This window comes from Doryrhamphus excisus, linkage group LG7 (assembly GCF_037039965.1).
Source record: "Doryrhamphus excisus strain RoL-2023G ecotype Guam linkage group LG7, RoL_Dexc_Guam_v1.1, whole genome shotgun sequence".
In the NCBI taxonomy this organism is placed as follows: domain Eukaryota; kingdom Metazoa; phylum Chordata; class Actinopteri; order Syngnathiformes; family Syngnathidae; genus Doryrhamphus; species Doryrhamphus excisus.
In genome coordinates, this window is record NC_136363.1 from 21,517,055 (window position 1) to 21,542,626 (window position 25,572).

Genomic DNA, 25,572 nt, shown 5'->3' on the forward strand with positions numbered 1-25,572 from the left:
GACGAGACAAGCGGAGGGTGACTTTCAGCCCCCCCCCCCCACTCCACAACGGGCTGTCGCATTCCAAACGCTCCGGTCCATCAATTGGGTATTCCCGCGTGGAGGGAAGGACCGCAGCCATAACAATAACATCCAGGCTTGGAGGCGATACATGTCAGCAGGAGCAGCCAGCCACACAGATGAGCGGCCACCTGAGCTCCTCATTCGGGGGTCTTGTTTGGGGGCGGGGGGGTGAGGAGAAAAACTTTATATAGAGGACAAAGTCTGCCGAGCGAAATAATGACATTCCCAGCTCGCCTCCGAGGTGTGTATCGCATCACGCTGTCACAAACAGCACTGCCTCCACCGATCACCTGCATCCAATTAACCTAAGGGACTCGAACCCGCTCGCTGCACATTTGTCAGGGCGACGACCGACGGTAAAGCACTCGACATTTCAATTAGGGGCTGCCTGGTGCCGTGCCGCCTTCCGGCTTCACAACGATGGGCTTCTCATTAGGGCGTGAATCTCACATCAACACGCCAACGCCTGCACTCGCTTACCGGACCCACCTCAAGATCGTAATCTACCCGACAACTTGGTCTCCATACATGACACGGGTATCTAACTCGTCCATAGAAGACAGCTGGGATAGGCTCCAGCACCCCCGCGACCCCCGTGAGGAAAAGCGGTAGTGCATGAATGAATGAATGAACTATTGTGCTATTCAATTAGTCATGTTGATGTCAACGCTGGGGCGTCGTTCCTCTTAGTTCCACAAGAGGGAGACAAGGGTCCTATTCTCCGACCCCCAATATGGACGCAGGAGATGGCTAATGGAGACATTGTTAGCAAGTCAGCCACAGTGTCTGCTCTTTCGTACCTTTGCCCACCTGAGGGACACCATGTGACCTTTCCCTAAACGAGCCAGTTTGCAAACTCCACCTGAGGTGGTTCAACGCCGGCAGCCATTATTATTAGCGGCGCCACGGATGGCGGTGACATTTCGCCGAGCCCAAACACTGAATATTTATTGGCGTATTTAAAAGCGCGGGCTCCCGGCTCGCTGACAAACATTTAAAAGCCCCGACAACAATCATGATGAGGCGACGCCGAGGAGCTAATCTCCGCATCAGACGCCGCCACCACACCTCCATAATCGGCCCTGATATGAACTATGGCGTCTGCTAAATAATCCAGCCTTTTATCAGTCAAGGACGCGCGGTAAACAGGAGGGCAATTATCTGTTTGCAAAACATCCCGCGCTTCACGCGGACATCTTATTGACCTCATTAGGACGCGATGGCGAGGATGAAAATCATCTAAAGGAGCTTAAGTGTGATAACAGGGGATGACCCGACACCACCCATTCGCCGCCTCGTGTGCTTCCACATCCACTTTAAAGAAATGTAATGTAACATGTCAGCGTGATCACATCTGACAAGCGCGCCGCCTCATCCATATTGCATGCGGCGCCGCCTGGAAGAGGCCGTCTCCCGTGAATTAGCATTTAGCCCAATGCAATTTGCATGCTGTGGTTTGCTCACCGAAAATGATATGATGGGCCGAAGAGTCGCCGTTTTCTCCCCCCCCGCCCCAGTCACAGCAGGGGTTACGCTTAAATTTCAGGCCCCCCGTTGGACTGGACTCGATGTTTTGGTGAAAAATAGTCTTGTCGTTGCACAAAAGTGATATGACAAAACCTGAATCACACTTTGCTTTTTCTTTGGCTTTTTCCAAATGCTTTCATTAACTTCAGTGTCTCCGATAGTCGCCGGGTGAGCGAATTAAAAAAAAAAAAAAGCATGTGGCTGTAGGCAACCTCCACTCCACTATCATATCATGGATCATATCACCGCGTGCTTCTGTGACAAAAACTAAACTTAAACTATATTAGGAAAGCAGGAAGTGAACAAATGTAACAGTTACTGATTGTAAAAGTACCAGATGTAGGGGTAGGATTTAATAAGCTTGGTTCTTCCTACTCCTTTTGGACATGTGGAACTGGGAACTGATTATGGGATGCATTCAATTGTAATCTGATGCATGTTCAAATGAAATAAAACCATTACCACTAGATGGCAGTAGCTGCGTGTGAACTACTCGCGTGTTTACTCCGCTTTTAACCAACATTTGAGTCAAAACTACGCCTCCGAAGTCGCACGCCACTTGGAAGACGGTCACAAATGTCTCTTCCAAGGCAACAGATTTTTTAAAATTGTTTAAAAATCAGAACCAATGGGCCATAAATGCCTAATCACATGTTGAGGTCAAGGGATCATGTGATCTGACGGTACAAAGGCAAGCGGTGACTGATGTCAGCCATCTTTTCTCATCTTGTCACGTTAGCGCTTCATCACCAGCGTGGAACCGGCAGAGGCGGCACAAATCGCTGCTGATTAATGCCGCTCTTTCTTTGTCTTGGCGCCGCAGCCCCCCCCCCATACACACACACACAAAACTGCCTGTGAGAGGATCAGATAGCTAATAGCTAATAGCAAATACTGCATTTGAGCGGGACCCCTTCCACAATAGAAAACAAGTGGATGGGGAGACAAAAAGACCCTCTCCCACTTCCCACTCTCACGCTGCCTAAGAGCTTCCTCTAAGGCTCCTCAGCTCGGCGAGACGGCGGCGGCGGCGGTAGAGTGGTAAAAGGCAGATTATTGGCGTCCCCCCGCTGAAGCCCCGCTCATTAAATGCTGGACGCTGTGATCCGACTTTGAAGCCGCACTGAGCCCCAAATAGCTGTGAGAAGTAGCTGAATGCCAACTACCCACAGGAACTCACACAAGTCCTCCCCCAGGGCACCGCCCCACCGCCCCACCGCCCCACCGCAGCCGTGCACACGCTGCTGATGACAGGGCCCGGCTCAAAAGAAGCGTCATGTTTGATTATTACTGCCACTACAGTCCTTATGTTCATATTCTACACTTTTAGAAAAGTGCTTTTGTACGCTGTGCCCCCCCCCCTCCCCCATTGCTGTACATACAAACAACATGCCATACAACATGACAGTATGGAGAAGACCTGGCTTGCTGTGATGGATGCCACCTGGACATGAATGTTGATTCTCTTGGGCTCTTCATCAAATATTTGAACATGAACACAGGATTTGACAGGCTGCTAATGAGACAGGATGGCCGCCTTGGTCTTCAGGCAGAAGCTACATGTGTATGACCACCCATGAACAGAGGGACCATGTCTGGAGAGAGGAACGTGAAGGACCATGTCTGGAGAGAGGAACGTGAAGGACCATGTCTGGAGAGAGGAACGTGAAGGACCATGTCTGGAGAGAGGAACGTGAAGGACCATGTCTGGAGAGAGGAACGTGAAGGACCATGTCTGGAGAGAGGAACGTGAAGGACCATGTACGGCGAGAGGAACGTGAAGGACCATCTAAGGATAGAGGAACGTGAAAGACCATGGATGGAGAGAGGAACATGGACAACCATCCATGGAGAGAGGAACGTGAAGGACCATGTATGGAGAGAGGAACGTGAAGGACCATGTATGGAGAGAGGAACGTGAAGGACCATGTATGGAGAGAGGAACGTGAAGGACCATGTATGGAGAGAGGAACGTGAAGGACCATGTATGGAGAGAGGAACATGTCATGGTCATGTTAGCATGTTAGTATACGGTATGATCACATGTTGATTTCCAAGAGGTTCCAGTAACAACAAATAGACCAAAGGTCAAACCACAACAATACTACGTGGACAAAAATATTGGGACGACTACAGGAAGTGAAAAATGTAGAAAAACCCGGAGAAGGGTGTTCTCCGGACACACAGTTGTTCTAAAATGTCAAGCCACTAGACTCCAGTCCAACCTCTGATTTGCGGGGTGCCAATAGTGTTGGGTAATTAGTGGTTTCCATGGCAACCCTGCTTTCATTGGTTCAGCACGGTTTTCATGGAGTCCTGACAATAGCACAACGCCGTATAGCCTACTGCCGCAGAGGACAACAAAATAGCAGCACAATTAGCCCAAATTGCCTCTCCTGAGTTGCCGCCTCTCCGGCCTCCGCCATGTTGGAGTGAAGAGGCTCCGTGCTGAGAGTGGAGCTGCGAGCGGCTGATTACCGGAGAGCCTTCGCTATCTGCGCTGAGCTGCCCTCTATCTATACGTCCTCTGCACACACACACGCACACACACACACACGACTCCCATTTGCACCTTTCAGCCGCCACACACCATCCATCAGGAGGCCTGGACAGGACCTCACGTAATCACAGCGGGCGCACTTGTTTTTTGGCACGTGGGCGAGCGCCAGATGCGTCCACTGGTGCCTGTTCTACATGGATGGCTTGACGTGCAGGACGCAATCAACACTTGATCACACGCTATTTTTATCACGGGTCTCGGGGGTCCCAGCGGGAGGCAGATGCTCGTAACGTCTGTGAACACGACACGGACAATGTTGGTACGCGCCATCGCTGATTAGCTCCAACATACACGCATGTCTTAACGAGCTGGAGCCTACCCCAGAGACAGGACCAGCCAACCACAGGCTTTAAAAGGAGAGTAATCATATATTCATCATACATTCATCAGATACGGGAATGCAATTAACTTTGCAGGATAATGATACTGCTGAATACATCATGTATAATATATATTATATTAGATTTCAACATCATAATCAAACTTTAATGTATGTACACTAATTGGACCGCATAGTCATATCTAAAAAAAAAAACATGTATAAAATACGAATTCCAGAAGTGAATAAGTTAAATAATTCACTGACTTTCTATTAAAACACATTCCAATAATTAGCATTTATCACAAATATATGTACAAAAATACAATATATGTACAAATATGCTTTGCGCTTTCATTTTGTTGCTCCGTTTCCTGCACGTGCTTTCCTTCTGTTAGAGGGCGCTGTGGAGCACACCTGTTGATGAGAAGTAACCACGGTTCTACCGCTTTGTGGCTCAGCCACAGGGGGGCGACAGTGAGCTAGCTAGCGTTCCTTTCCCTTTCCCGATTCCTTTTCCGTGCATTCCACTGCACCTCATGTTCGGTCGAGCTCCTACGCCGCTACACTTTGTCATCTCCAGCTCGTGTGAGAAGACGATTTGTTGACTTTATTAATCAGAGCCGCCAACACGGCCTAGCGCTCAACCAATATAGCTCAAGGTGACAGAATATGACTAAATATCAGGATATCATAACCAAAAAGACCACAATATGCATACAAAAATCAACTCATCTTCTGTTCCATGCATTTCAACGGCCACGTATCACACGTCCGACCCACACACCCACACCTCCCACTAGCGCTTGTCATACTTATTCAACTGGACATACTGGGAACATGGAAGAAGGAAGAAGGAAGATGCCTTAGCTACGATGCAGTACACACTCCATCAGCACCAAGTAGGGGACCATAGATAATACTTCATATCTCGTCATAGAGATTGGTGCAGGTGTGCCTAATAAAGTGGCCCATCATGTGGAGCCTCCTTCCAGATGACAACACGGGCAGAGGAAGATGCAAAGTTGATGATGTCACGGCATTGACACATGATCATGGCACCTTGCCGTGACACACACACACGCACACACTTTCCCTCATGTCATCATGGAACCTGAAGTTGATGCTCATTTGACGCTTCCTCTCCAAAGTAACCCCCCAATCCCATGTCACATGGTGGCCGTGACTAGCCGTCTATGTAGTCTACATCTACATCTATGTCTATACATCTACATCTCCACTGTATATGCAAGGAGCGTGCACGCTACCTGGTCCTGCTGCTGAGCCGCTTTGAGCGAGTTGGCGTCCTTGGCTGTGGTCATGCTGATGATGACAAAAAGGTGCGGGAAGAAAAACGACGGAAGATGTGCACCCGTTTGGTCGCAACCGGTAGGAGGGGAGGGGAGGGGGGGAAAGGAGCTCCTGCGATGAGGAGGGAGAGCAATGAAGAGGAGGAGGAGGAGGAAGGACGCGATGCTCGGGACTAAGAGGAGGAGGAGGAGGATAGTGGAGGGAAGAGAGCGAGGGGGAGAGAGAGAGTGAGCGAGCGAGAGAGAGAGAGAGGAGCGTCCACGTGTATCAGTTAAAGACGTACGCAAATGAAGCCATTAGATGGCAGCTGATTGAATACGAATTTAGCAAATGTTTTGCTAGGAGGAATAAAAGCCTGCTGGTCGTGCTCCACATTCCCAAAGCACTTCCCAGATTGGCACATCCTCTTTTGGAGTGGATTCAAATGATGAAAAAAAATCCCACATAAGGTAACGCCCCCAAAGTGCGGACAGAGGTCATATTTCATAAGCACCCCCTTCGCCACATGTCAATTCATTCATTCACAGTCTGAATGTCTGAGTGGGTGGAGGCGGGGCTGCGACCATACACACAGAGTGTAGAAACGATACAGTATTAGTAGAGACGTTTTCATTGTGCTTTTCTTAAAAGTCCCGTATGGTTTCGTGTCTGGTGACCCCCGCTCGCTAATAAAATGGCGGCCGAGGCGGCATCAAATGAACAATTATTCTTTCAACGTTATCTCCGAGCGTTCCAAAGAAGCACGGAAATAAAAAGTTGAAGTGTCTTTTAATGAGCGACGTTGACTTTTCACCGCTGTGCATCTTCACGCTTTAACGAGCGGCGGCGAGTGTCTGCTGTAATTAATTACATTTACCAATTCCACGTGTTCCCATCATGCACTGCCTGCCAATTACTCACTCCTGATTTGTCCCGAGATGTGCTTATTGTTAATTAATACCTTCCTCGTCGGCAGGTTTTGATTTGGTCTTTGCGATGGGGCGCTGATGCGATGCGCACTTAATTATGAGAGCGAGGCGGCGTGCTGAAGGCAATTACCCACAATCCCCGGCGCATAACCTGCACGCCAAACTTCCTGTGCTGTGCCACCTTCCTGCCCGCATGGAATAATGCCGTCGTAAGTCGTAAAAAAACAGTGAAGACAACTGTCAAATACAGGATCTTTGGCAGTAGGTCCTCAAAAACAGCATATAGATGATCTTTGGCTCGTGTTTTTTTTTCATAGTAGGTGAGCAGAGTGCTCCTGTCATACAGTATGAATGATCTTTGACTAGTCGGGCTATAAAAAGAGGCGAGTGCTTTTTTCACAGATCATTATCGATGAGGCTCTCCTGTCAATAAAAATCTTTGATCATCATTTTGTTGCAGTGGGTCCTCAAAAACAGCAGAGTGCTTTTTTTTAAGGTCCCATTGCAAATACAGAGTGCAGTGAGTCCGCAAACAGCAGAGCATCCTCTTATAGAGGATCTTTTACCGGGCTTGCGTTGACATCGAAAGGTAGAACTAGACTATGTAGTTGAACCTACACACGTAATTGAGGATGCAGCTTAATGGCGGTCGGAGGTGAAAGGTCACCATCCGGCATGTAGCGATGGAGTCCTCCAGCCCGATGCCGGCATTCCACGGATGAGTGGCGAAGGCCGATGAGTCACACACACACACGTTGGAGTCAAGCGTTGGAGAAAGTGCTCGGCCGAGGTGTATTTATCGAGGAAGAGTGGAGACGGAGCAGCAGGTGGGGGGGCGGGGGCGGCCAAGCAATTTTCTCCTCTGTAACAGACAAACTAGATAGGCGGAACGCCGCCCCGACGTCGGGAAGCGACGAGTACGCGCACTACTTTTTCTGTTTGGAGTGACGCCGCTCTCGGCATCCTCCATCATGCTTGACCAAGACGCTCTTTGGACCTAAGTTGGTGGGGTTCAGAGACGTTCAGAAAGGCTTGCTTGGATGAGTTTGGTGTGGAGGAATCACCACAAATGGACAAAAGCCCCCCCCCCTAATAAAATGCCTTCTGGAAGCGTTCACGGCTGCAGCAACTCTACTTTTTTACAGCCGGCCTTGTCCCCGTGTCTGTTCCTAATAAAGTGGCCAGTGTGTGCCACCGAGTCATTCTAGGACACGGTTTCATCCGGACCGAGGGTCCTCTCTAATAGCGTTCGGAAAAAGGAGCTTTTGGTTCCCATTTGCCTCGCAGCGCTCGTAAATGTTAATGATCCTCTCAAAGAGGACACATCAGCATCATTGTGATCTGTTGTCGTGACGACCGCAAAAAAAGGCTTCATCACAACAGGACCACATAAGCCTCTTCAAGCGGGACCGGGAGGGACCACAAAGAGCCCGACCAAAGATATCGACGGAACACCAGCGTGACTTTGTGAGCGGCTCAGAATCGATACGGTCCGAGTGACAAATAATCTTCCCGGAGGACACCATGCCGGCCGGGGCTGACTCAGCAGCGGCGCTCCCGCCAAGGACTCTCATCCCCAGCTCGGCCTCGAGCAGTGGGGCGGCGTCCTCGCGTTCGGCGAGTGTCTTATCCGCACCCAAGCACGGTGCACTTGCCGCCCGAGGTAGACCAGACCATAGGAGGACTCATGCATACAAATTATATACAACCCACTGACCCAAAATATAGATAAACAAAATATATACAAATTATAAAGGTATACAAACAGCTAAAAAAAGACTATAATGGGATGCACCTTTGGGATTTTTTTTTTTAATCACTCAAATGGTATGACGCCGGCTTCTGCTGTACTAGCAACACTATGCTAGGTCACCTCTAACAAAATATACATGTTGTTAGCATATCTGCATTCTTTGATGTTCGGGTATGCTAATGGATCCAAGGTACGTCTATGAAACGCACACATTCCTCATGTTTCTCATTAAAGTGCATCAGTGTAAAAGTTTAATCAGCAAAGACCTTGAAGTCGGGGGGGTGGGGGGGGGGGGGGGGTGATCAGCCCTGCATCTTGTTTATGATGCATCCTGTCAAACAGCACAACACGCTAGCTTACAAGTTTACGCCGCGCTGTAAACTAAGCCGCGCTAACATCACAGCTCAGAGGCAATTTGCGAGGAAGTTGCTGCCAGATCAGTAAAAGCTTCTGCGAGAGCGCGCTGCGCCACGCCAGCTGTAGGAAGCCATTAGGGTTGCCATATTAGCGGGCAAAATTGGATTTTTTTTTTTTTTTTTAAGAGCATATTTAATATGCAAATGAAATGATGGAGGCCACAAACGGCATGAGAGATGAACATCTCGTTGCAGGGCAACATTCCTTCGTTCTATTCGTGACCTTGCCTTGCCACGCGGAATGCACGCCGCCACTTCAATGCTAACGGAGAAACACGCCGCGCGGTCAAAAAGATGTCAGCCAACTTCATTAACCTCCTGAATGCTTCGCCATGCCGACGCCAACAAGATGTCGTGCTAACGCATCATCAGTATTTCTAGCGCCGTTGCACCAACCCAAAAGTATAGAGACACTTTGTCATGTGACTGAATTAGAGTCGTATTTTTTGCTGACACTGCAGTTTAATGGGACGGACAAACAAAAAGATGGCGGTTGGTAGGAAAGCTTTATGGAAAAGAGAAGCACAGGCGACTGGCGGGTTTGCTGCATTCCTCCATTAGAACTTATTCCCTCCCAAAATCGCCTGTCTCGGCACTTTCTCCCCCCCCCCCCAACCCCCCCAAGGGGTTTAGAGACATAAGTAGCAGCGCTCCACCTTTAAAGGCTTTCCCAGCAGCGTGACTGATGTTTTAGTGCAATCCCTCCTCGTGACCTTAAAAGCGGCGATACGGCGGCGTGGATGAAGTAGCAAACAACGGCACGGGGAGCTAATCTCCAGCACACATTCAGGTGTGCTGCTGGCGACGCCGCTCGGGACCGTGATGAATCGGGTCTGGGGGGGCGGACATTTGTCACAGCGGGGCCAACATGTCTGTTCATCACAAGCGAGGGCTTTGCTTTGCCGTCCATCCCTGCCAGGAAGGAAAAAAAAAAGCAGTGCGGATTTCCAGCTTTGTGGGCTCAGCGGGACCAAAGGGACGTGTCAGATATTGGGATCACGTTGGAGATGTACAGTATGTATGCATGGGGGGGGGGGGGGGTGGAGCGAGACTTTGAGGAAAATTGGATCCGACGTTAAACTCTACTTCACCGCCACAATATGCGTAGAAATGCGTCCTTGGATCGCCAAATTCCACTTCCTGTATGCTGCTAAACAGACACTGGAATCCTTTTCCACAAGGTAGAGCTCCTTCTTTCATAAACGGAATAGTTTCGTAGCTACAGCATAGAAAACGACCTTCTAAATTGTGTAACATTATTAGAGCACTCCAGACATGAAATAACAGCCCTATAGTCACCTTTACACTGCTATTAACATGTAATGCACCTCATTTTCCAAAAATTGTTTATTTTGTATTGTTTGTCATAAAATTATGACTTAAAAAAACAGTTTCTTTAAAATTTGAAGTATTGCACTAAAATAATATTTTTCCTCATAAGTTTATTCTTGTAAAATTTGTTCCCTCCATAAAATAATTTTTAGTCTTAATATTTTGACTTTATTCTCTTAAAATTCCAGCCATTTGTCTGCATTTCTGCTGATATCTTGGGGGGGCATGGTGAGGATGACCCCCCCCCCCCAAAAGCCCCCATTATCGAAACCAACCTGGATCTGCTTTGCTGCTGAGTTCAATGTCAAAGTCTTTCAACACCCTCAACAATACTAGCATATGCTAGTGATAGTTTTATTACAATAATGAGTATATTCATATCATGAATGACCACAGAGCGTGCCCCCCCGCCCCCCTCCTCCCCACGCTGGGCTGGAGGACTAACTACTGGATGGAGGCCCCCCCCCCCCGCGTCGTCCTCCATGAAAGGCAACAGCGAGGAGGCGCTAATTAGCGTGCTCAGTTGCCAAAACAGGAGCCAGGAGTCGTGCACGCCGCAGCTGCACGCGTGTCGCTCACGTGCACGAACGCACGCACGCACGTGGACTCCGGGGCGGGTCGCCGCCCGCTGCCTTCAACACTTGCTAGCATCTGTCAGCCAAGGGCTAATTCCGCCATTATCTGCGGCCGCACAGTCGGCAGCCCCCAAAATATTCCTGTGGCTGATGCGTGCGCACGGAAGCCGCCCTCCTGGAGGCCAGCCTTTCTTGGCGGGAGAAGCCAACGCTAGTCCCACAAAGTCATGGCGGCGCCTCGCTTGCTTCCAACGGAAACCGCTCTTCACTGACATTTCAGGACTAAACGCTCGCACTTCGACATTACATCTTTCTTCCAAAGGCACGTTCAACATGGCAAATGCTGGAAGTTGTGGAAGGTCTCATTTCCATCTCCGGCGAGGGAGGCAAATGCGCCATTAACTCGGCCGCGCTCGTTATCGGCGCCATTAAAACATAAATATTTGATGCCCACATAAAAGTCGGGCCTTGCGCTGGAAATTAGCGCCTCGACGCTGCGGCAGCACGCGTCCCAACAATTACAAACGGCCCACAACTGCAACGTGTTGCAAAATCTTTGCCACTGCGGAAGTTACGTTCGGTGTTCCTTTTTTTTCTATTATTAACGTCTGCTGGTGGCCGTGCGAATACACAACAAAGCACAAACACTACACAAAAATAACTACACAAAAAGTGTGGCGCGTTCAGGACCGCACCAACAGAAACACATTGACTATTAAAACATGAAACGCTACACAACGGGATCATTCTACACAATGAGAGCCACCGCACCGTCGCACACTAAAACAGGAGATGCGCGCTTGGAACGCTACATTATGCAACACTTGCACACTACATCCTGTATGTGTGCAACACTGCATCACTTACGAGACCTACTTTCCGCGCAACACAACGAGAGACCTCGATGTGACAACACACACAGTGCAGCATAACTACGTGACACACTACACAATGATATGTAATTTCATAGTAATACACTATGTGTACCATGCTATGCAACAGTGTTGTAAGCACAATGTGACGACACAATGTGAACAACTACGCCATACACACTACGACTATGCCAAAATGCAAGCTAACGTGACACGCTACACAAAAGCCACCACGCTACGCCAGCAGATGGGAACGTCGTTGAAAGCCAAGGTTGTGTAACCAACGGAGGAAAGTTGAACGTCCTTCAATAAGCGGCGTCAAACTGCGTGTCAATAAAGTTTTCACACCTTAAAACCTGAGTAAACACAAATAAAGCGGCGTTGAGTGTTTTAGCGGCGCCTCCAACAAGTGCCGCTGTCACTAAGGTGAAGGAGTCTAAGCCCGTCGGCAGCCTGGAAATGTAAACACCGGAGGCGCAGGAGGCGCAGGAGGCGCGGTTCTGCGGCGGCGGCGCCCTGATGGAGTGGAGTCAAGTGGGGTCGAGTACAACTTAGCGGGTCGATGCAGCGATTCGCGGAGCGCCCGCCCGACGTGAGTGATGCGGCCCCAATTGAAGCGAAAAGGCCCGCCGCGCCGAGATTGATGGCAGCTCGGAGAAAGGAACAGGACGCGTCACGACTCGCTCCCGATTCCAGTCCAGATTAGGTTCTGCCAGCCCGGCCGGGCGCTTTGTATTCAGAAGCGGACGCCATCTTAGCTTGAAGGCTTTGAAAGTGATTGTCCCCGCAAGGATCTGGAATTGACTTGCTGGCATTTTGCTGCTGGGCTTTCATTAGAACCTCACTTCTGATGGCACAACCTTTTACCAAAATGGAAAACCTTGAAGGCTCGGGCGGGCCACAGCTTTGATAAACCTGAAGGCTAGTTTCACTTTGGGACAGCAACATGACTTCATGCTATTATGCAATAATGCAAACGTAAACATTGGCTTCATAAACGAAGGCCCATTACTACTAATAATACTATGGCTTCTAATTGGTCCATTTGGGGAAAGAAACGTTATTTTATGCAAAAACAGGCAGTGTGGGTACCCCCCGCAGTTTGTACATGTTTGATGCTTTTATCAGGGGTCTCAAACACGCGGCCCGCGGGCCAAATGTGGCCCGCAGGACACTAGTTTGAGGCCCCCGCCTTGATATGAAAGTTTGATGTACGGTATCATGTACCCAGAAAAAAATATTACATTTGATTCATGTTCATGTTAAAGGTTAAATAACTTAATAGTTAACCTCCCTATCCGTGTGGAAGTGGTAAGTTTTTGGCTATTTAAAACCTGATGCGGCCCAGTCTCGCCCAGACCCTCGCTCCAGTGCCCCCCCCCCCAAGTAAACTGAGTTTGACACCCCTGCTTTTATACTTCAACGTTAATTAACTCACAATTAAAGTGACCAAATGTCCTCTTTCCCCAGGACATGTCCTGCTAACACAGTATACCCAAGTTGACTTTTTAAAGCTAATTTTCACTCCAGTACGACTTAAAAAGGGAGTTAGTTTTCTTCCAGGTCAATTTTTTCGACTACAGAAGAGATATTTCTATCATTTCTTTCCGGTTAGTTATTTTGCACTCTTGAAAGTCTTATTATTTGACACTTAATAAGTCCACTTTGTGGCCTTGGGTTGAGATTGTGTAACGCAATAATACAGTTGTCCCTCACCACAGTTTCATGGTTGGCTATGGCTAACCCAAAAAAAATCATGAGCTTTATGTCTCCAATGGGACTATAGGGCTGTTATTTCATGTCTAGAGGTCTCTAATAAGTGTTTTTATAAATCAGGTGTAAATCCACTTATCACTGTCAGGTCGGGGACCAATTGCATCGTGTCGCGAGGAAGACAGGAAGTGAAAAACGATCATCCGGACGAGTTCAGTAAAACCGCTGCCACAGCACAACAATCACAAAATGATTTCCTGTGTGCCGTCCTTCCCCAAAGCCCGACACGTCTCGCTACGACGGGGAATGAAGATTGAGGACTGGGAGACGGATGGACTGGTTAGGAGGTTTGTTCCGATTAGAGACTTTGGCTTCCTGAACAAGACTGACAAGCGCCGCCTTTGATGCGGCATCAGTTAGCCTCATTAGCGCCACAGAGGGACCTGAAAGGCATCTTTAACGAGCAGCGTTAGATTTGGTCGCTTCCAATCACATCAGGCGAGCCTTCATCTCCACGTTTAGATGTGCCGGCTGTCACAAGCAGGCAAACTTATGCTAACTATTACCACGTTAAACGGTAAACACATGAAGTCAACACGCTTAGCAAATAAACTGAACCATGAACGTTACACGCAGGCGGTAAGATGCTGTACCTAATAAAGTGGCCAACTAGAAACAGACACCTCACCCTCCAGAACCTCTTGGCCGTCTCCACCCTGGACGGCTTCCTCCCGAGGCCCAGCGGCGTCCCCAGCGGCGTCCCCAGCGGATGCTCGAACATCATTGTGGTGCCGGCCCGTTAGCTCACTCTCGCCGTCCCCTGCCCCCTTGACGCCGCAGATGTTCTGCTCGGCCGGGCCCGTCAGCGTCTCCCTTTTTAAACAGCGGCTGCCGCCCCACCCAGAACCATTAGCCCCCCCCCGCAAGCAAACGCAAACAACATCAGGCCCTGCATCTCCAAACTCCAGCAGCATTAATAATAAGCGCTAATGGAGGCCGGATACAGCCAAGCTGGCCTTTCACTTTGGAGAATCCTCACGTGAACTGCAGCAGCTGCAGCATCCCGCCCTCCGTGCATCCGCGTGTGATGAGACGGTAAGCTAATAAGCGAGCGGAGGTAATTCAACACCTTCGGATGAGCCGCCGCGCGGGGGAACAATCAGTGCTAAACTGTTTATTCAGCCATCACAGCGCCAACATGGCCGCCTGGGCTGATTGAGACGGGGGAGGTGGAAACAAAAGGTGAAAATATCCATCAAGTGACACTTTGGGGGAACACCCTTTTGTCGTCACGGCGACACAAAGCAAGCTTTGGAACAACAACCGGAGACAGGATGTTGGATGTTGTTCAGGTATATCGGTAGATAGAAACCCTGTTTACAATATTCTAAATACAGAGACCTCTCGATGTGATATAGCAACCCTATAGTCACCTTTACACTCATATTAGCCAATACAGTAGACATAATGAGAGTATATATGACATAGGAATGTCTTGTGTGTGTTGCTATAATATGCTAATTTTTTTTATATAATCAACTAATGCCAGATATGAAGTACACTTTCCCAAACATGTGGTGAATTTGCCCGGACTGTTTTTAAATAGGACTCCATTGAAAAACATCACTGCTGCTTTTCCCCCATCAAGTGCAGCATGATTAAACGCAGGCATCATCAGACAGTGCAAACAATGTGGGCGTTCATGTTGTGCTACTTTGTGATGGCTCTTATTTATAACATCACGCCTTCACTGCCGGCATATGCTTCCCCGCACACACACACACACACACACACACACACACACACACACACACACAGATGTTTAAAGGAATATATTTTATCATGAAGCCTTTTTTTTTTTTTAATGTCACGCATGCATGCGGATGAATTATCACCACAATGATCTCATTTAAATTTGGAATATTCTATTAAAGAATCTTCCTGCCCGAGGGCTCCACCTCATTACAATAAAAAGCCACTTTAATCACTTGAAAAAGATTTAATCACATGGAAATGCCATTTGTTCGGTCCTGTGATGCGCCGCCATGACGGCGTGATGAGAAAAATACAAAAAAAAACATGTGCTTGACATGACGGCGCCGCACACACGCAGGAAGTTATTACTGGCGCTCAGCGTGCGGCCCGAGCCAAGCGTGACCATCGCCGAGGGGGGAAAACAAATCTCTTTCTCGAGTGGGGGGGGCAGTTCTCATTTGTGGCGCCCCCAAATACGTGCTAGCTTACGTCTCAATGATGATAGGTAGGTGTGATGGCGGCCATGTTTTTCAACCAATCCTGTTTGACACAAATTTACTATAACCAAATTTCGGGGCAATTTGCCAAAAACAAAGGTTCTGTAGAGCCACAGCGCCACCGTGTGGTGTATATGTATATATACACACATATATGTCAAATAACGGCACAGGCAACACGTTCATACGTACCTAAAACCGAAATAAGAGCGCCCCCGCTGGTCACAGTCATACAGCACACCCTTACATGCTACTTCCACTAAGCTGCTGCTTTTTCAAAGCATCAAACGTTTCATCAAGCTGAGTGTAAATGGGCTCCCATGTAGGAGTCGGAATGTTTTGAAAAATGCCCGTGCGTGGGCATCCGCAGCCATTATTCCCTCCGTGCCAAGGCCCTCGGTGCAACATCGACTGAGTGGCGCTCTTCACTCCAGCATCTGTGCAAGCGCCGCGTTAATACAGGACGCCGCCATCAAAAGCAGACAATCACCGCCATCGTCGTGTTGTTGCGCCATGGGAATCCATCCCTTTATCATCCATCCGTCCTTTATCATCCCCGCATCCCATCCTGCTTCACAAGGCAGCGTGCCATCCCGTGTTTGCTCGGAAAGAAAATGGCATGAATCATTGATGTCTTTCACAGTGAGACGTCGCTATGCCGCGTCGCCACCGTCTTTGATGCGGCACCGGGAATCGCGGTCAAATGAAATGGACCAATCCGATTGCATCATAAACGGACCTCGTTAGATGACATTATTACACATCAAACACACGTAAGGGTCTACGAAACACGCAAGCTGATCAGAGCTTTTCTTCCCGTCACTCACTCACACACGTTTCCCCATATCAATTGCATATAAAGGATCCAAGTCTATTTCTCACTGATTCAAGTCAGTAACCAGGAAGTGAGTCCGTATTGTACTACTACTACTACTACTACTACTACTACTACTTCAAGCAGTACTACTCCTTTTGGTGTTTGCCTTCACTTCAAATGCGAGACTCATTCCTCACCAACGGGCGGCGAAAGCAAGGCACATTCATCCCGACCCCGAGCTCGCCCGTACACGAGCGTACGGATTCAGAAGAAATAAAAAAAAGCATGAGGTCGTTTGTTATGGACCGCTGACTGCTTCAAGGGAGGGGGGGGGGGGGTATTGGTGCGCGTGTGAGAAACAAGGAGGTTCTCGCCCCGCTTCCTTTATTCATCTGGCTGCGGTATATTATGGGATGTCGTCCCTGCTTTGACAACCAGGAGGTCAAGGCGAGCCCGTATCGGCCTCGACCCCTTTGAGGTCCCTCGTGTGATGTCACACTTCAATTGGTCGGGCGCGATAGAGCGGGAACGGCGGGTCAAAAGGTGTTGGAGAAAAAAAAAGATGGCAGCAGGAAGGAAGCAAACGATGGGGAGGATGGTGATGATGATGATCCCGGGGTCAAGGGAAGAAGAGCAATTCCATGTTGGGAAGAAGGCGAGGCTTGCTATCGGATCAGTGGAACACACCACCACCAAAGGCCACTTCATTAGGTACACCTACGCCATGGAAGGAGATCCAAAACCATCCGAAAAGGAGCGTGGATGCACGAAAATGTCCAACAATTTCTTCCAATTCTGAAACACATAGGTAACAAAATGATCTGTTCCAGGGTCAAACTGTCACCTTTGACATGGTTATGGTTACACGAGTAACAACATCCTATCACCCGCGAGTCAATGAAACTTGAATCTCGGACGGGTACCAGTGAGTCACTATAGCGACTCGTGAGTCAAGCAGGTGAGTCAGTGAAACTCAAATCTTCATCGAGTACCTGTGAGTCGGTGTAACTGGAGTCGATGTCGAGCATGCAAGTCGATGAAACTGAAAAAAAAAATCTGTAAAACTTGACAGGTACCTGGGAGTTGAAAAAGGAATCGGAATCGAGTACCCATGAGTCAGTGAACCAAAAACTCTTAAGTACCGGCAAGTAGGGGAAACCCAAATCGTCACCAGGTACAAGTGAGTCAGTAAAGCTAAAATCTTTTGAGTATCCATTAAGCATGAAATGAGTCAGTGAAACTCTGATCTTCATCGGGTACCCATGAGTCAGTGAAACTCTGATCTTCATCGGGTACCCATGAGTCAGTGAAAGTCGAATCCTGGACCACAACCCATGAGTCAGTGAAGCTGGACTCTAGAACAGGTACCCGTCGAGCACCCGTGAATCAGTTAGTCAAACCTTCTCCAACCTTTTTTGACTTTAGCTAGCTGCAGCAGGGTTGACTCTCAGTGAACGAGTTAACTTCAAAAAAGTACCCGTGGATTCAGGATTCGGAGAAGAACGTGCGAGTTTGCGTCCCAGTTAAAATCCCCGATGATGCTCCCACTGCAAACAATGCAGGGAAGTTGTTTTCCTGCCGTACATGAAGCCTCCACACGCTCAAGAAGAACAACAACAACAAACCCACAAACGTTCCACACGCTCTGCAAGTGAGAAGAAGCTCCCCTGAGACTTCCAGTGTTTAAGTCGTGCATCTCAAACAGTTTTTGGTGCTTGGTTTTTTTTTTTTTTCCCCTCCAAGTGTGCCTGAGTGGAATGGAACGTGGCCAAAAGTTTCTAAGAGGCGCCACAAAGGTGTTTTGTCGGGGGAGGAGATGGCATGCTTGTCAGCAGCTTGTCAGAAAGCTTGGTGAAGCAAGAGTGATGATAATAAAAGCAACAATTCCTCAAAAGATGACACGAGGAGAGGAAAAAAATAAATAAAAAGGGCCAGACTGTGGTTGATATCATTCATTATTGAAGTCATTCTTCTTCTGAGGAAACAAAATGAGTGATGAATAATAGATCGATGATACAATGCGATAAGCGCCTTGCGCTAACGTTTGGAGAAATCTATGCAAAGTCATTTTCCACTCAGCAAACAGAAGAAATAACATCTGTTATGTTAGCATAACATAGCATGTGCATCTTCATACCAAGATGGTGGATGGCTTGGCATCCTTCTCAGGCCTGTGAGGTGTCCAACAGGAGCAGGAGAGCCTCTAGTGGTGCCAAGAGAGAACGTCACCTCACTTTGAATCTCATGCTGCCCACTGGACACTACATTAGGTACACCTGCACAAGCAAAACCAGCCTTCCGTATTAACGCGTCCAAGCTCCGTGTTGATTTCAAGGTGTTAAAAAGACGGAAAACTGGGATGAGGAAGCAGGAATTCATTCCCCGCCAACTTCTTATCCGCCATCTGTTGCTGCCAGTCAGACACCAGACGGCCAGCGGGAGGAAGTTGAGACTTCCAGCACAGGCGGGGGGGCCATGTTGATCATTTTTTTACTGCTCCAAGGAGACCATTTGTTCGCCATAAATCAGGAACTAATGCAAATAAAAAGAAATCAAACCGGGGTCAAACTGTGGCTACTGAAAACACCCGTTTAAGTCACCGTAATAACTTAAGTTCATCCCAAATGAGATTTGACACGGTTTAATATCAGGGATGAACTTGTGTTTACACTTGGAACAGTCTTCCTGAATTCATTCCTGATATATGAAAACATACTAGCCACCGAGCAAACTTGACGCTAAAAAGCCAAAGAAGAAGCCAAACACACCCAGACATTGACTTAAGAAGGCCCCCCTTATTAAAGCGTTGCACGAGGCCTTGATGTGTCTATTAAAACATGACACATGCTCACAAGGCTTTTAGCCCCGCCCACCTCCCCTGCTGCGGTTAGTAAAAGCTTCCAGATGATAAATAAAGCAGTCGTTGGTTTTGCGGCCCTGCCCCGCCTTGCATAATTCATCAGCGGGACACACGCCGCACGTACCGACGTGTCCACTTTGATCAGCCGAGGACGACGATTAGTAATCTCGGACGCGTGTCATTATGAATTATGAAAAGGAAAAATGTGTTGATGGCATAAACACGTTCTCCATCTTTCATTTATTCACTTCCTCTTTCCTACTGAGGTGCAAGGTGACCACGGAGGCAGCCATCTTGGATGTGCTATAATGGCTGGCACGGCGACATGAGTCGCTATGGTTACATGTCTTGTTGTCCTATTTTAAATACGTCCAAGAGGTGGTTGCTTTTGGAACACGGCCCCGTGGGTGGAGCTTTAATGCTATGGACCGGCGTTTGTTCACACCTGGAGGTAAGGAGGACTGGAACTAATTAGGATCCTAATCAAATATCATATACATATAATACATCAAATATCATTACTACTACTACCACCAGGAGAACCACAGTATGGAGGGGAGGGAGCTACCTCCTCTGGCCCAGCAAGGTGCGCCATGTTGGGGCAAAAGCAGCCGATGTGAGGCCACGAAGGTCAGGAGAACCAGACTACAGAGAAGGAGGGTCCACCTGCCGTGGCCCAGAAAGGTGCACTGTATTCGGGCACATGATCCGAGCAGCCGGTGTGCTGCTACGGAAGTCTTCTGCACTTTTCAAATGCGACACCACAAGCCCCAGGAGTCATAACATGAACATTACACTTGGACACCATGCTAGATTAGAAGAAAACATGATCAAACTCACAAATAAAGGTATTTTTTTTAAGATTTTAAGATGTGTAGCAAAGCGTGGTGTTGATAGAGAGGCTGTAAGGACACGTCAGCGCATCTTTAAAACGTGACTTCGCCCTAATGGGGACCTTTATGCCAGGGTATGACTTTTAGTAGCTTGTACGGCCGTGTTTGCCAACATTAAACTTGATGCAGTCTTTTTAGCATTGCTACGTAAAGAAGTCGTTAAGGTTTTACTACATGCGAGTCTGCTTACACGTGGAGTGGGTTTAATATGCCGAGTCGGGCCAAACGATAATACACTAACGTGTTCAAATATCACTTAGGGTGCTACATTATTACAATCATTATCATGATCAGCATTATTATTATTATTACTATTATGATAAATAGAATGATTTGAGAGCTCTGCCTTCTCATGGATGGTATTCATGAGAAATCCACCCCCCCCCCAGACCCCCCATGTGTGTGCCTTTATCTGCTCCTCCTCATGCTCTTAATGCAAAGTGCAGGCGCCAAGCCATTAGACCGCAGAGTAAGTGTGACGAGTTGGCTGTGAAAAATAAATGTACGTGACTTCAACCACACACACACACACACACACACACACACACACACCAAGTGTCACAAGTCTGAATCCCAGCTCTCTCCTGAGCCTCATTACCAGCGTGGTGATTGGACCAGACTGAGACAAAAAAAAGAAAATAGATGTTTACTCTGCAGGGAAAGGGAAAAAAAACTAAATGACACCTCAGGGATGAAACCTTTGATTGCTAAAGTACATTTCCATTTTTTTTTTGTACCAAGCTAAATGCCACCCGAGGAGGCGTCTAATTAACCTTAAAGGTCGAGACCAAATCAAATATTAAAAACCTGGGCTGAACCATGAGGGGGCTTTTCAAGAAATGTGATTAAGGGATCAATTAAATCAAATTTCTATTCATCATTTCATATCAATTTATTCTGAAAGACTACATTTAATATTGGAAAAATTCAATACGTGATCATGACTAATATATTGCAATTACAACCATTTTTAAAAAATACAAAAAATTGCCATTTGCTTAGCAAGCCTCCAATAAGCCACCAGAGGGCATACTTGAATTTTCGGAATTGCTATGATATGCTGTGATGCTCCTCAATTGATGAACGGCACTTAGGCTCGCCACTTTCCACCAGCAGCTCGCCAGGCTCGATTAGAACCAATCCCACAAAAGATCCACCTGTGCAGCGCCTCCCCCGTCAGAAGTGATGAAGAGGGAGCATAAATCACCGTTTGCATTGATTTCAGCTCAGCTCGGACTTAACGCACCAACAAAGACGCCAGAGGCAGTCAATGAATCACCCTCACGTTCTATTCATGTCAGTGTGTGTGTGTGTGTGTGTGTGAGAGAGAGAGATCACACCCAACAAGAACACCTGTGAAATCCTGCAAGACTGTAAGAAGGGATTAGAGCTTTCACACGAGGCATTCTAGTTTCTAAACAAACCTGCTAAAAAAGTTCGGAATGCCCATTTTTCTTCTTGCTACCGTAAAATAGGATAAAGATGGAAAGGAATGCCTTTTTGGATTTAATCTTGAAGTTGGTCTTATTTAATCCTGCAAAAAGTGACACAAAAAAGTCACTGTCCTGTTTTTCCAAATTCAATCCCTTTGCTGTTCTTCTGCAGCAATGCTAGTCAAAGATCCTCTATACGACAGGAGCGAGGTCATCTTGTAAGAGCTTCTGGAAAAATGCTACTCAAAGATCCTCCACACGGCAGACGCACTCTGCTGTTTTTTTTTTTTAAGCGCCACCGGTCAAAGATCCTCTATACAATAGGCAAGCTGTGCTGCAAAAACGCTAATGAAAGATCCTCTATATGACAGGAGCGCTTACAGTTTCCTGATTGTTACTGACTTTGCATGTACATGTACCCTGGGACTATTTGGAGGATTATTATTGTTGATTGCAGTGCTGAACTACATCATGAAAAACAGCAATCCAATGTGCGCGTGCACTCAGTCAAAGTAGGTGCAATAGGAAAGAAGGAGCAGCTCGGCAATGTAATTCAGGACCATGGACAGCAGGCAGCACTGCCTGTGCTTAAAAACCATGGCCAGCAACCACAACGGCACTACGTGACGTTCAGCACCACGGACAGCGAGCAACACTGCTCGCGTTTCAGCACCATGGACAGCAACCCTGTCCTCGCCGCCTGCTATTCAGAACCATGGATAGATCCACATTTACTTTTCAAACACTTTGTACCTATTTTAATGGGATCTGACTGCATTATAATGCAAACAAATGAAGTCATAATGGTCACCTGACATAACTCGACAGAAAAAAAGCCCACTACTTGTTTGAATGTCGTTTTACAAAATATGTTCAAAGTGGACGAGCACACGTGCGTCTTACAGCGAGAATCTCGTCCTGGTGAGGATGATGATGCTGAAGGAGATGGCGCATCTCCCGAGGGGCGGGAAACGATTTGTTGGTGTCGATCTTAAACCGCTGGCACAGTGACGTCATGGCATCGACAGTCGATTGGTAAAGTTTAGAAGGGTCCTTTATGGTTGCCCCCTCCGCCCCCTCCCAAAAAACACCCACAAAAAGTACTCCAGCAGGCAACTCTGCGCTCTTCCGCCAGACTGACGAGAAGAAAAACAAAGGATAAAGTGAAGAGTGCATATTGAACATGTTGGACTACCGCAGTTCAATGCAGAGCAACAGCGCTCTCATGTGGACAAAGTAGTACACTACAATATATCAACTTATCTCTGACAAGCTTTTAAGACACAAAAAATAAAATATCAGCCGATTTTACCATCGTTCATGTATCAATGGTGTTTTTTATATACTTTTTCATATACACAAGATCTTTGATACTCCAAAACGACAGAATGCTCCAGTTTTGAGGATCTTTGACAAGCATTTTTTGCAGTAAAATCTTAAGTAAGAACAGCATAGTGTTCCCAATGTATGACACTAAAATCCTAGACAATGATTGGTTGAAACATTCTCCTAATAGAAACTAAATAGGAGTTATACGAGTTCACTATCATATCTGCTCGACAAGATGCTGAACACTCCACAATAAAAGCTGGGAAAAGACCCAAAAGCAAAAACAGGCCCGAGTAGTCTGGTCCCTGTAGTAAAATTGGCAGCGTTGTTGTGAATTATCTCCAAACACAGACAACTTCCTAAACAGATTAAGTCGCCAAATGACTCAATTTACTTGGCTGAAAGATATCTTAGCATGGATTTCCTTTTGTAAATACATTTGTTAAGAACGGTATCCATGGGACTGGGGTACAAGAGCACAACATGTCATAAAAAGAGATGAATGTCGAGCAGGAGGAGGAGGAGAAGTGAGCTAGTATGATTTAAGGTGTCCTAAATGTGAGGAAGACATCAAAAATGTGTCTTTATTTTGGTGGGAAACTGATAAGGCAGCTCTGTGGATGACGCAGTTACTTTTATATATGATATTATATTATCTAATATTGACAGACAGTCATGCAAAACCTGCAGCCGACCACTAGAGGGCAGTATTATGCAGTGTTGCTGTAAAATGTGTTTTGTACTTTGCATATTTTGGTTATTTACCTCCATGAGATGGCCAAGATATGAGAGACAGCTGTCAATAAGATGTAACTTAGCAGAATAATAATCCCGTCGGATGGTGTACCTAATGTTGTGGCCTGTCGGTGTACGTTTCTATGAAATGCAAATCGACATAAACGGACATACATTTGCAATTTGCTAAACATACACACGCCCAGCATGGGACATCAGTCAAACGTTCATTGACGGCGTTCCGTGTAAGAAAACTTCACATTTGCCGGAGCATCCATCCCCATCGGTGATTTATGACGGTTTGCATTCTCATTTCATGCTAGTGTGCCTCACGCTGCGTCTCTCCGGACCAAACCGCCATCACCATCCTCCGCTCTAAACGCCTCCATCATGGCCACCACACGCCAGCCAGCCATGGCCGACTAGCATCACGCTGGCAACAACATGAAGACTCAAGTAGAACACATCAAGTAACATGCAGGTCAAAACTTGCAGGATTTTTGCCACAAATTCTTGAAACAACAGAAAACCAAACTCTGATGTCTATGTAACATTTTTAGTGTCAAACCAGGTTTCAATACACATCAGATCCAGATCGAGTGTAAACAGTTCCCCAATCCCATGCATTAGTGTCAGCCTCCCGTATGCAAGAAGATGCATAAACCTGCTAATCGTGCAATATTGATCCAATAACGCCAAGCGTCATGGTGGGACTAACAAAGAAGAAGCGTCCAAAGAGTCCATTCCACCTCAGACTTGAGATGTATTGTATGGTGGCCCAGTTGAAGAAAGGAAGTGGGGAGGTAACCTTTAAATGGAATAAAAATGCCGCTGACGGCGAGTGCCATGTGAGCCGCTATGTGGAAGATGTACGCCCAAAGACGGCAGCGAGCGAGCTTTGACCTTGTCACACAAAGAGAAAAGCGGCGACCGGGAGAAAGCAGCATGAAAGCAAAGAAAAAGGAAGGAAAAAAGCTCAGGTGCGAGAAAAGAGCGAGAAGCCATGAATTTTTACCGCCACATTTCTCTGATGGGGGCCATTTTTCAGCCAGAGTGCTGTCATAAACCTCCGCCTTCAACGCGGGGGCCGCGCTCTGAGGGTATCAATTTGGCCCTCGGCGCCACATTCGCCTCTGCCCGACCACGAGAAGCCAATTTGCAACTTAGTCCGTGCACGCTTGCAAGTGTCACCGGGATTCCGCAACAGCAATTTCAAACACGACAGCTTTTACATGCGGCGGATTTAAAAAAAAAAAAAAAAAAAAAAGTCCTGGCAGCTCAGATGGCTGCTGAGGTTGTGGCGGGCTTGTTGTGAATGACAAGGGCGCGATTGAAGGCGCTGAGGCCTGACGCTGTTGGACTTCAAATGAAACAGTCAATTAAAAGCTGCAGCACCTGCCATCACTTTGCCATCAAAGCCTGATGACGCTATCCTCAACTTCCACCACCACTGGCTCACTTTGGGGACAAACCTTCCGTTTCAGGCCTGAACTTTGGCAGCTTTGTGTTACAGCCGACGAGGCCTAGTATACAGTAATTACTCTTAAAGGTACAGGCACAGGTACAGGTAAATAAGTTAGCTTTATATCAGCAATTCGGAGCGTACCAATCCCATTTAGAATGGGGGAGATAAAGTTAGAGGGAAAGGAGGAGGTCAGTGGCTGCACATAAAGCGTACATGGACACTTGCAGACAGCTGGGGAAGAAAAAAAAAAAAAAAGACATCTCAGTTATCTTTGCTGCGTGAACGCTCTCACCTATGGGGGGGGGGGGGGGGGGGGGAGTCCTCCCGAGGGGTTGATTTGTGGTTTTTGGCAGCTCAGCCAGACGCCAGCAGCTGATGGAGTGAAAAAGCAGAAATATGAAAGTTGAAAAGGCCACAAGTTGACAAATGTATCCGCTCA

General features: G+C 47.5%; 1 protein-coding gene across 4 annotated transcripts in view; it reads right to left on the reverse strand.

Moving 5' to 3' along the window:
• Positions 1-25,572, reverse strand: part of LOC131108925 (A-type potassium channel modulatory protein DPP6-like) — an 82,453-nt gene that overhangs the window by 34,474 nt on the left and 22,407 nt on the right. The window contains exon 1 of one of the 4 annotated variants that reach the window (XM_058060365.2): positions 22,508-22,741. The exons of 2 other annotated variants lie outside the window; for them this stretch is intronic. In XM_058060365.2, coding sequence (XP_057916348.2) covers positions 22,508-22,621 — 114 coding nt within the window. In that variant the 5' untranslated portion in view covers positions 22,622-22,741. Of the gene's footprint in view, positions 1-5,737; positions 5,900-22,507; positions 22,742-25,572 lie in introns of those variants that run through there. One more of the 4 variants, XM_058060368.2, reaches the window with a different exon arrangement.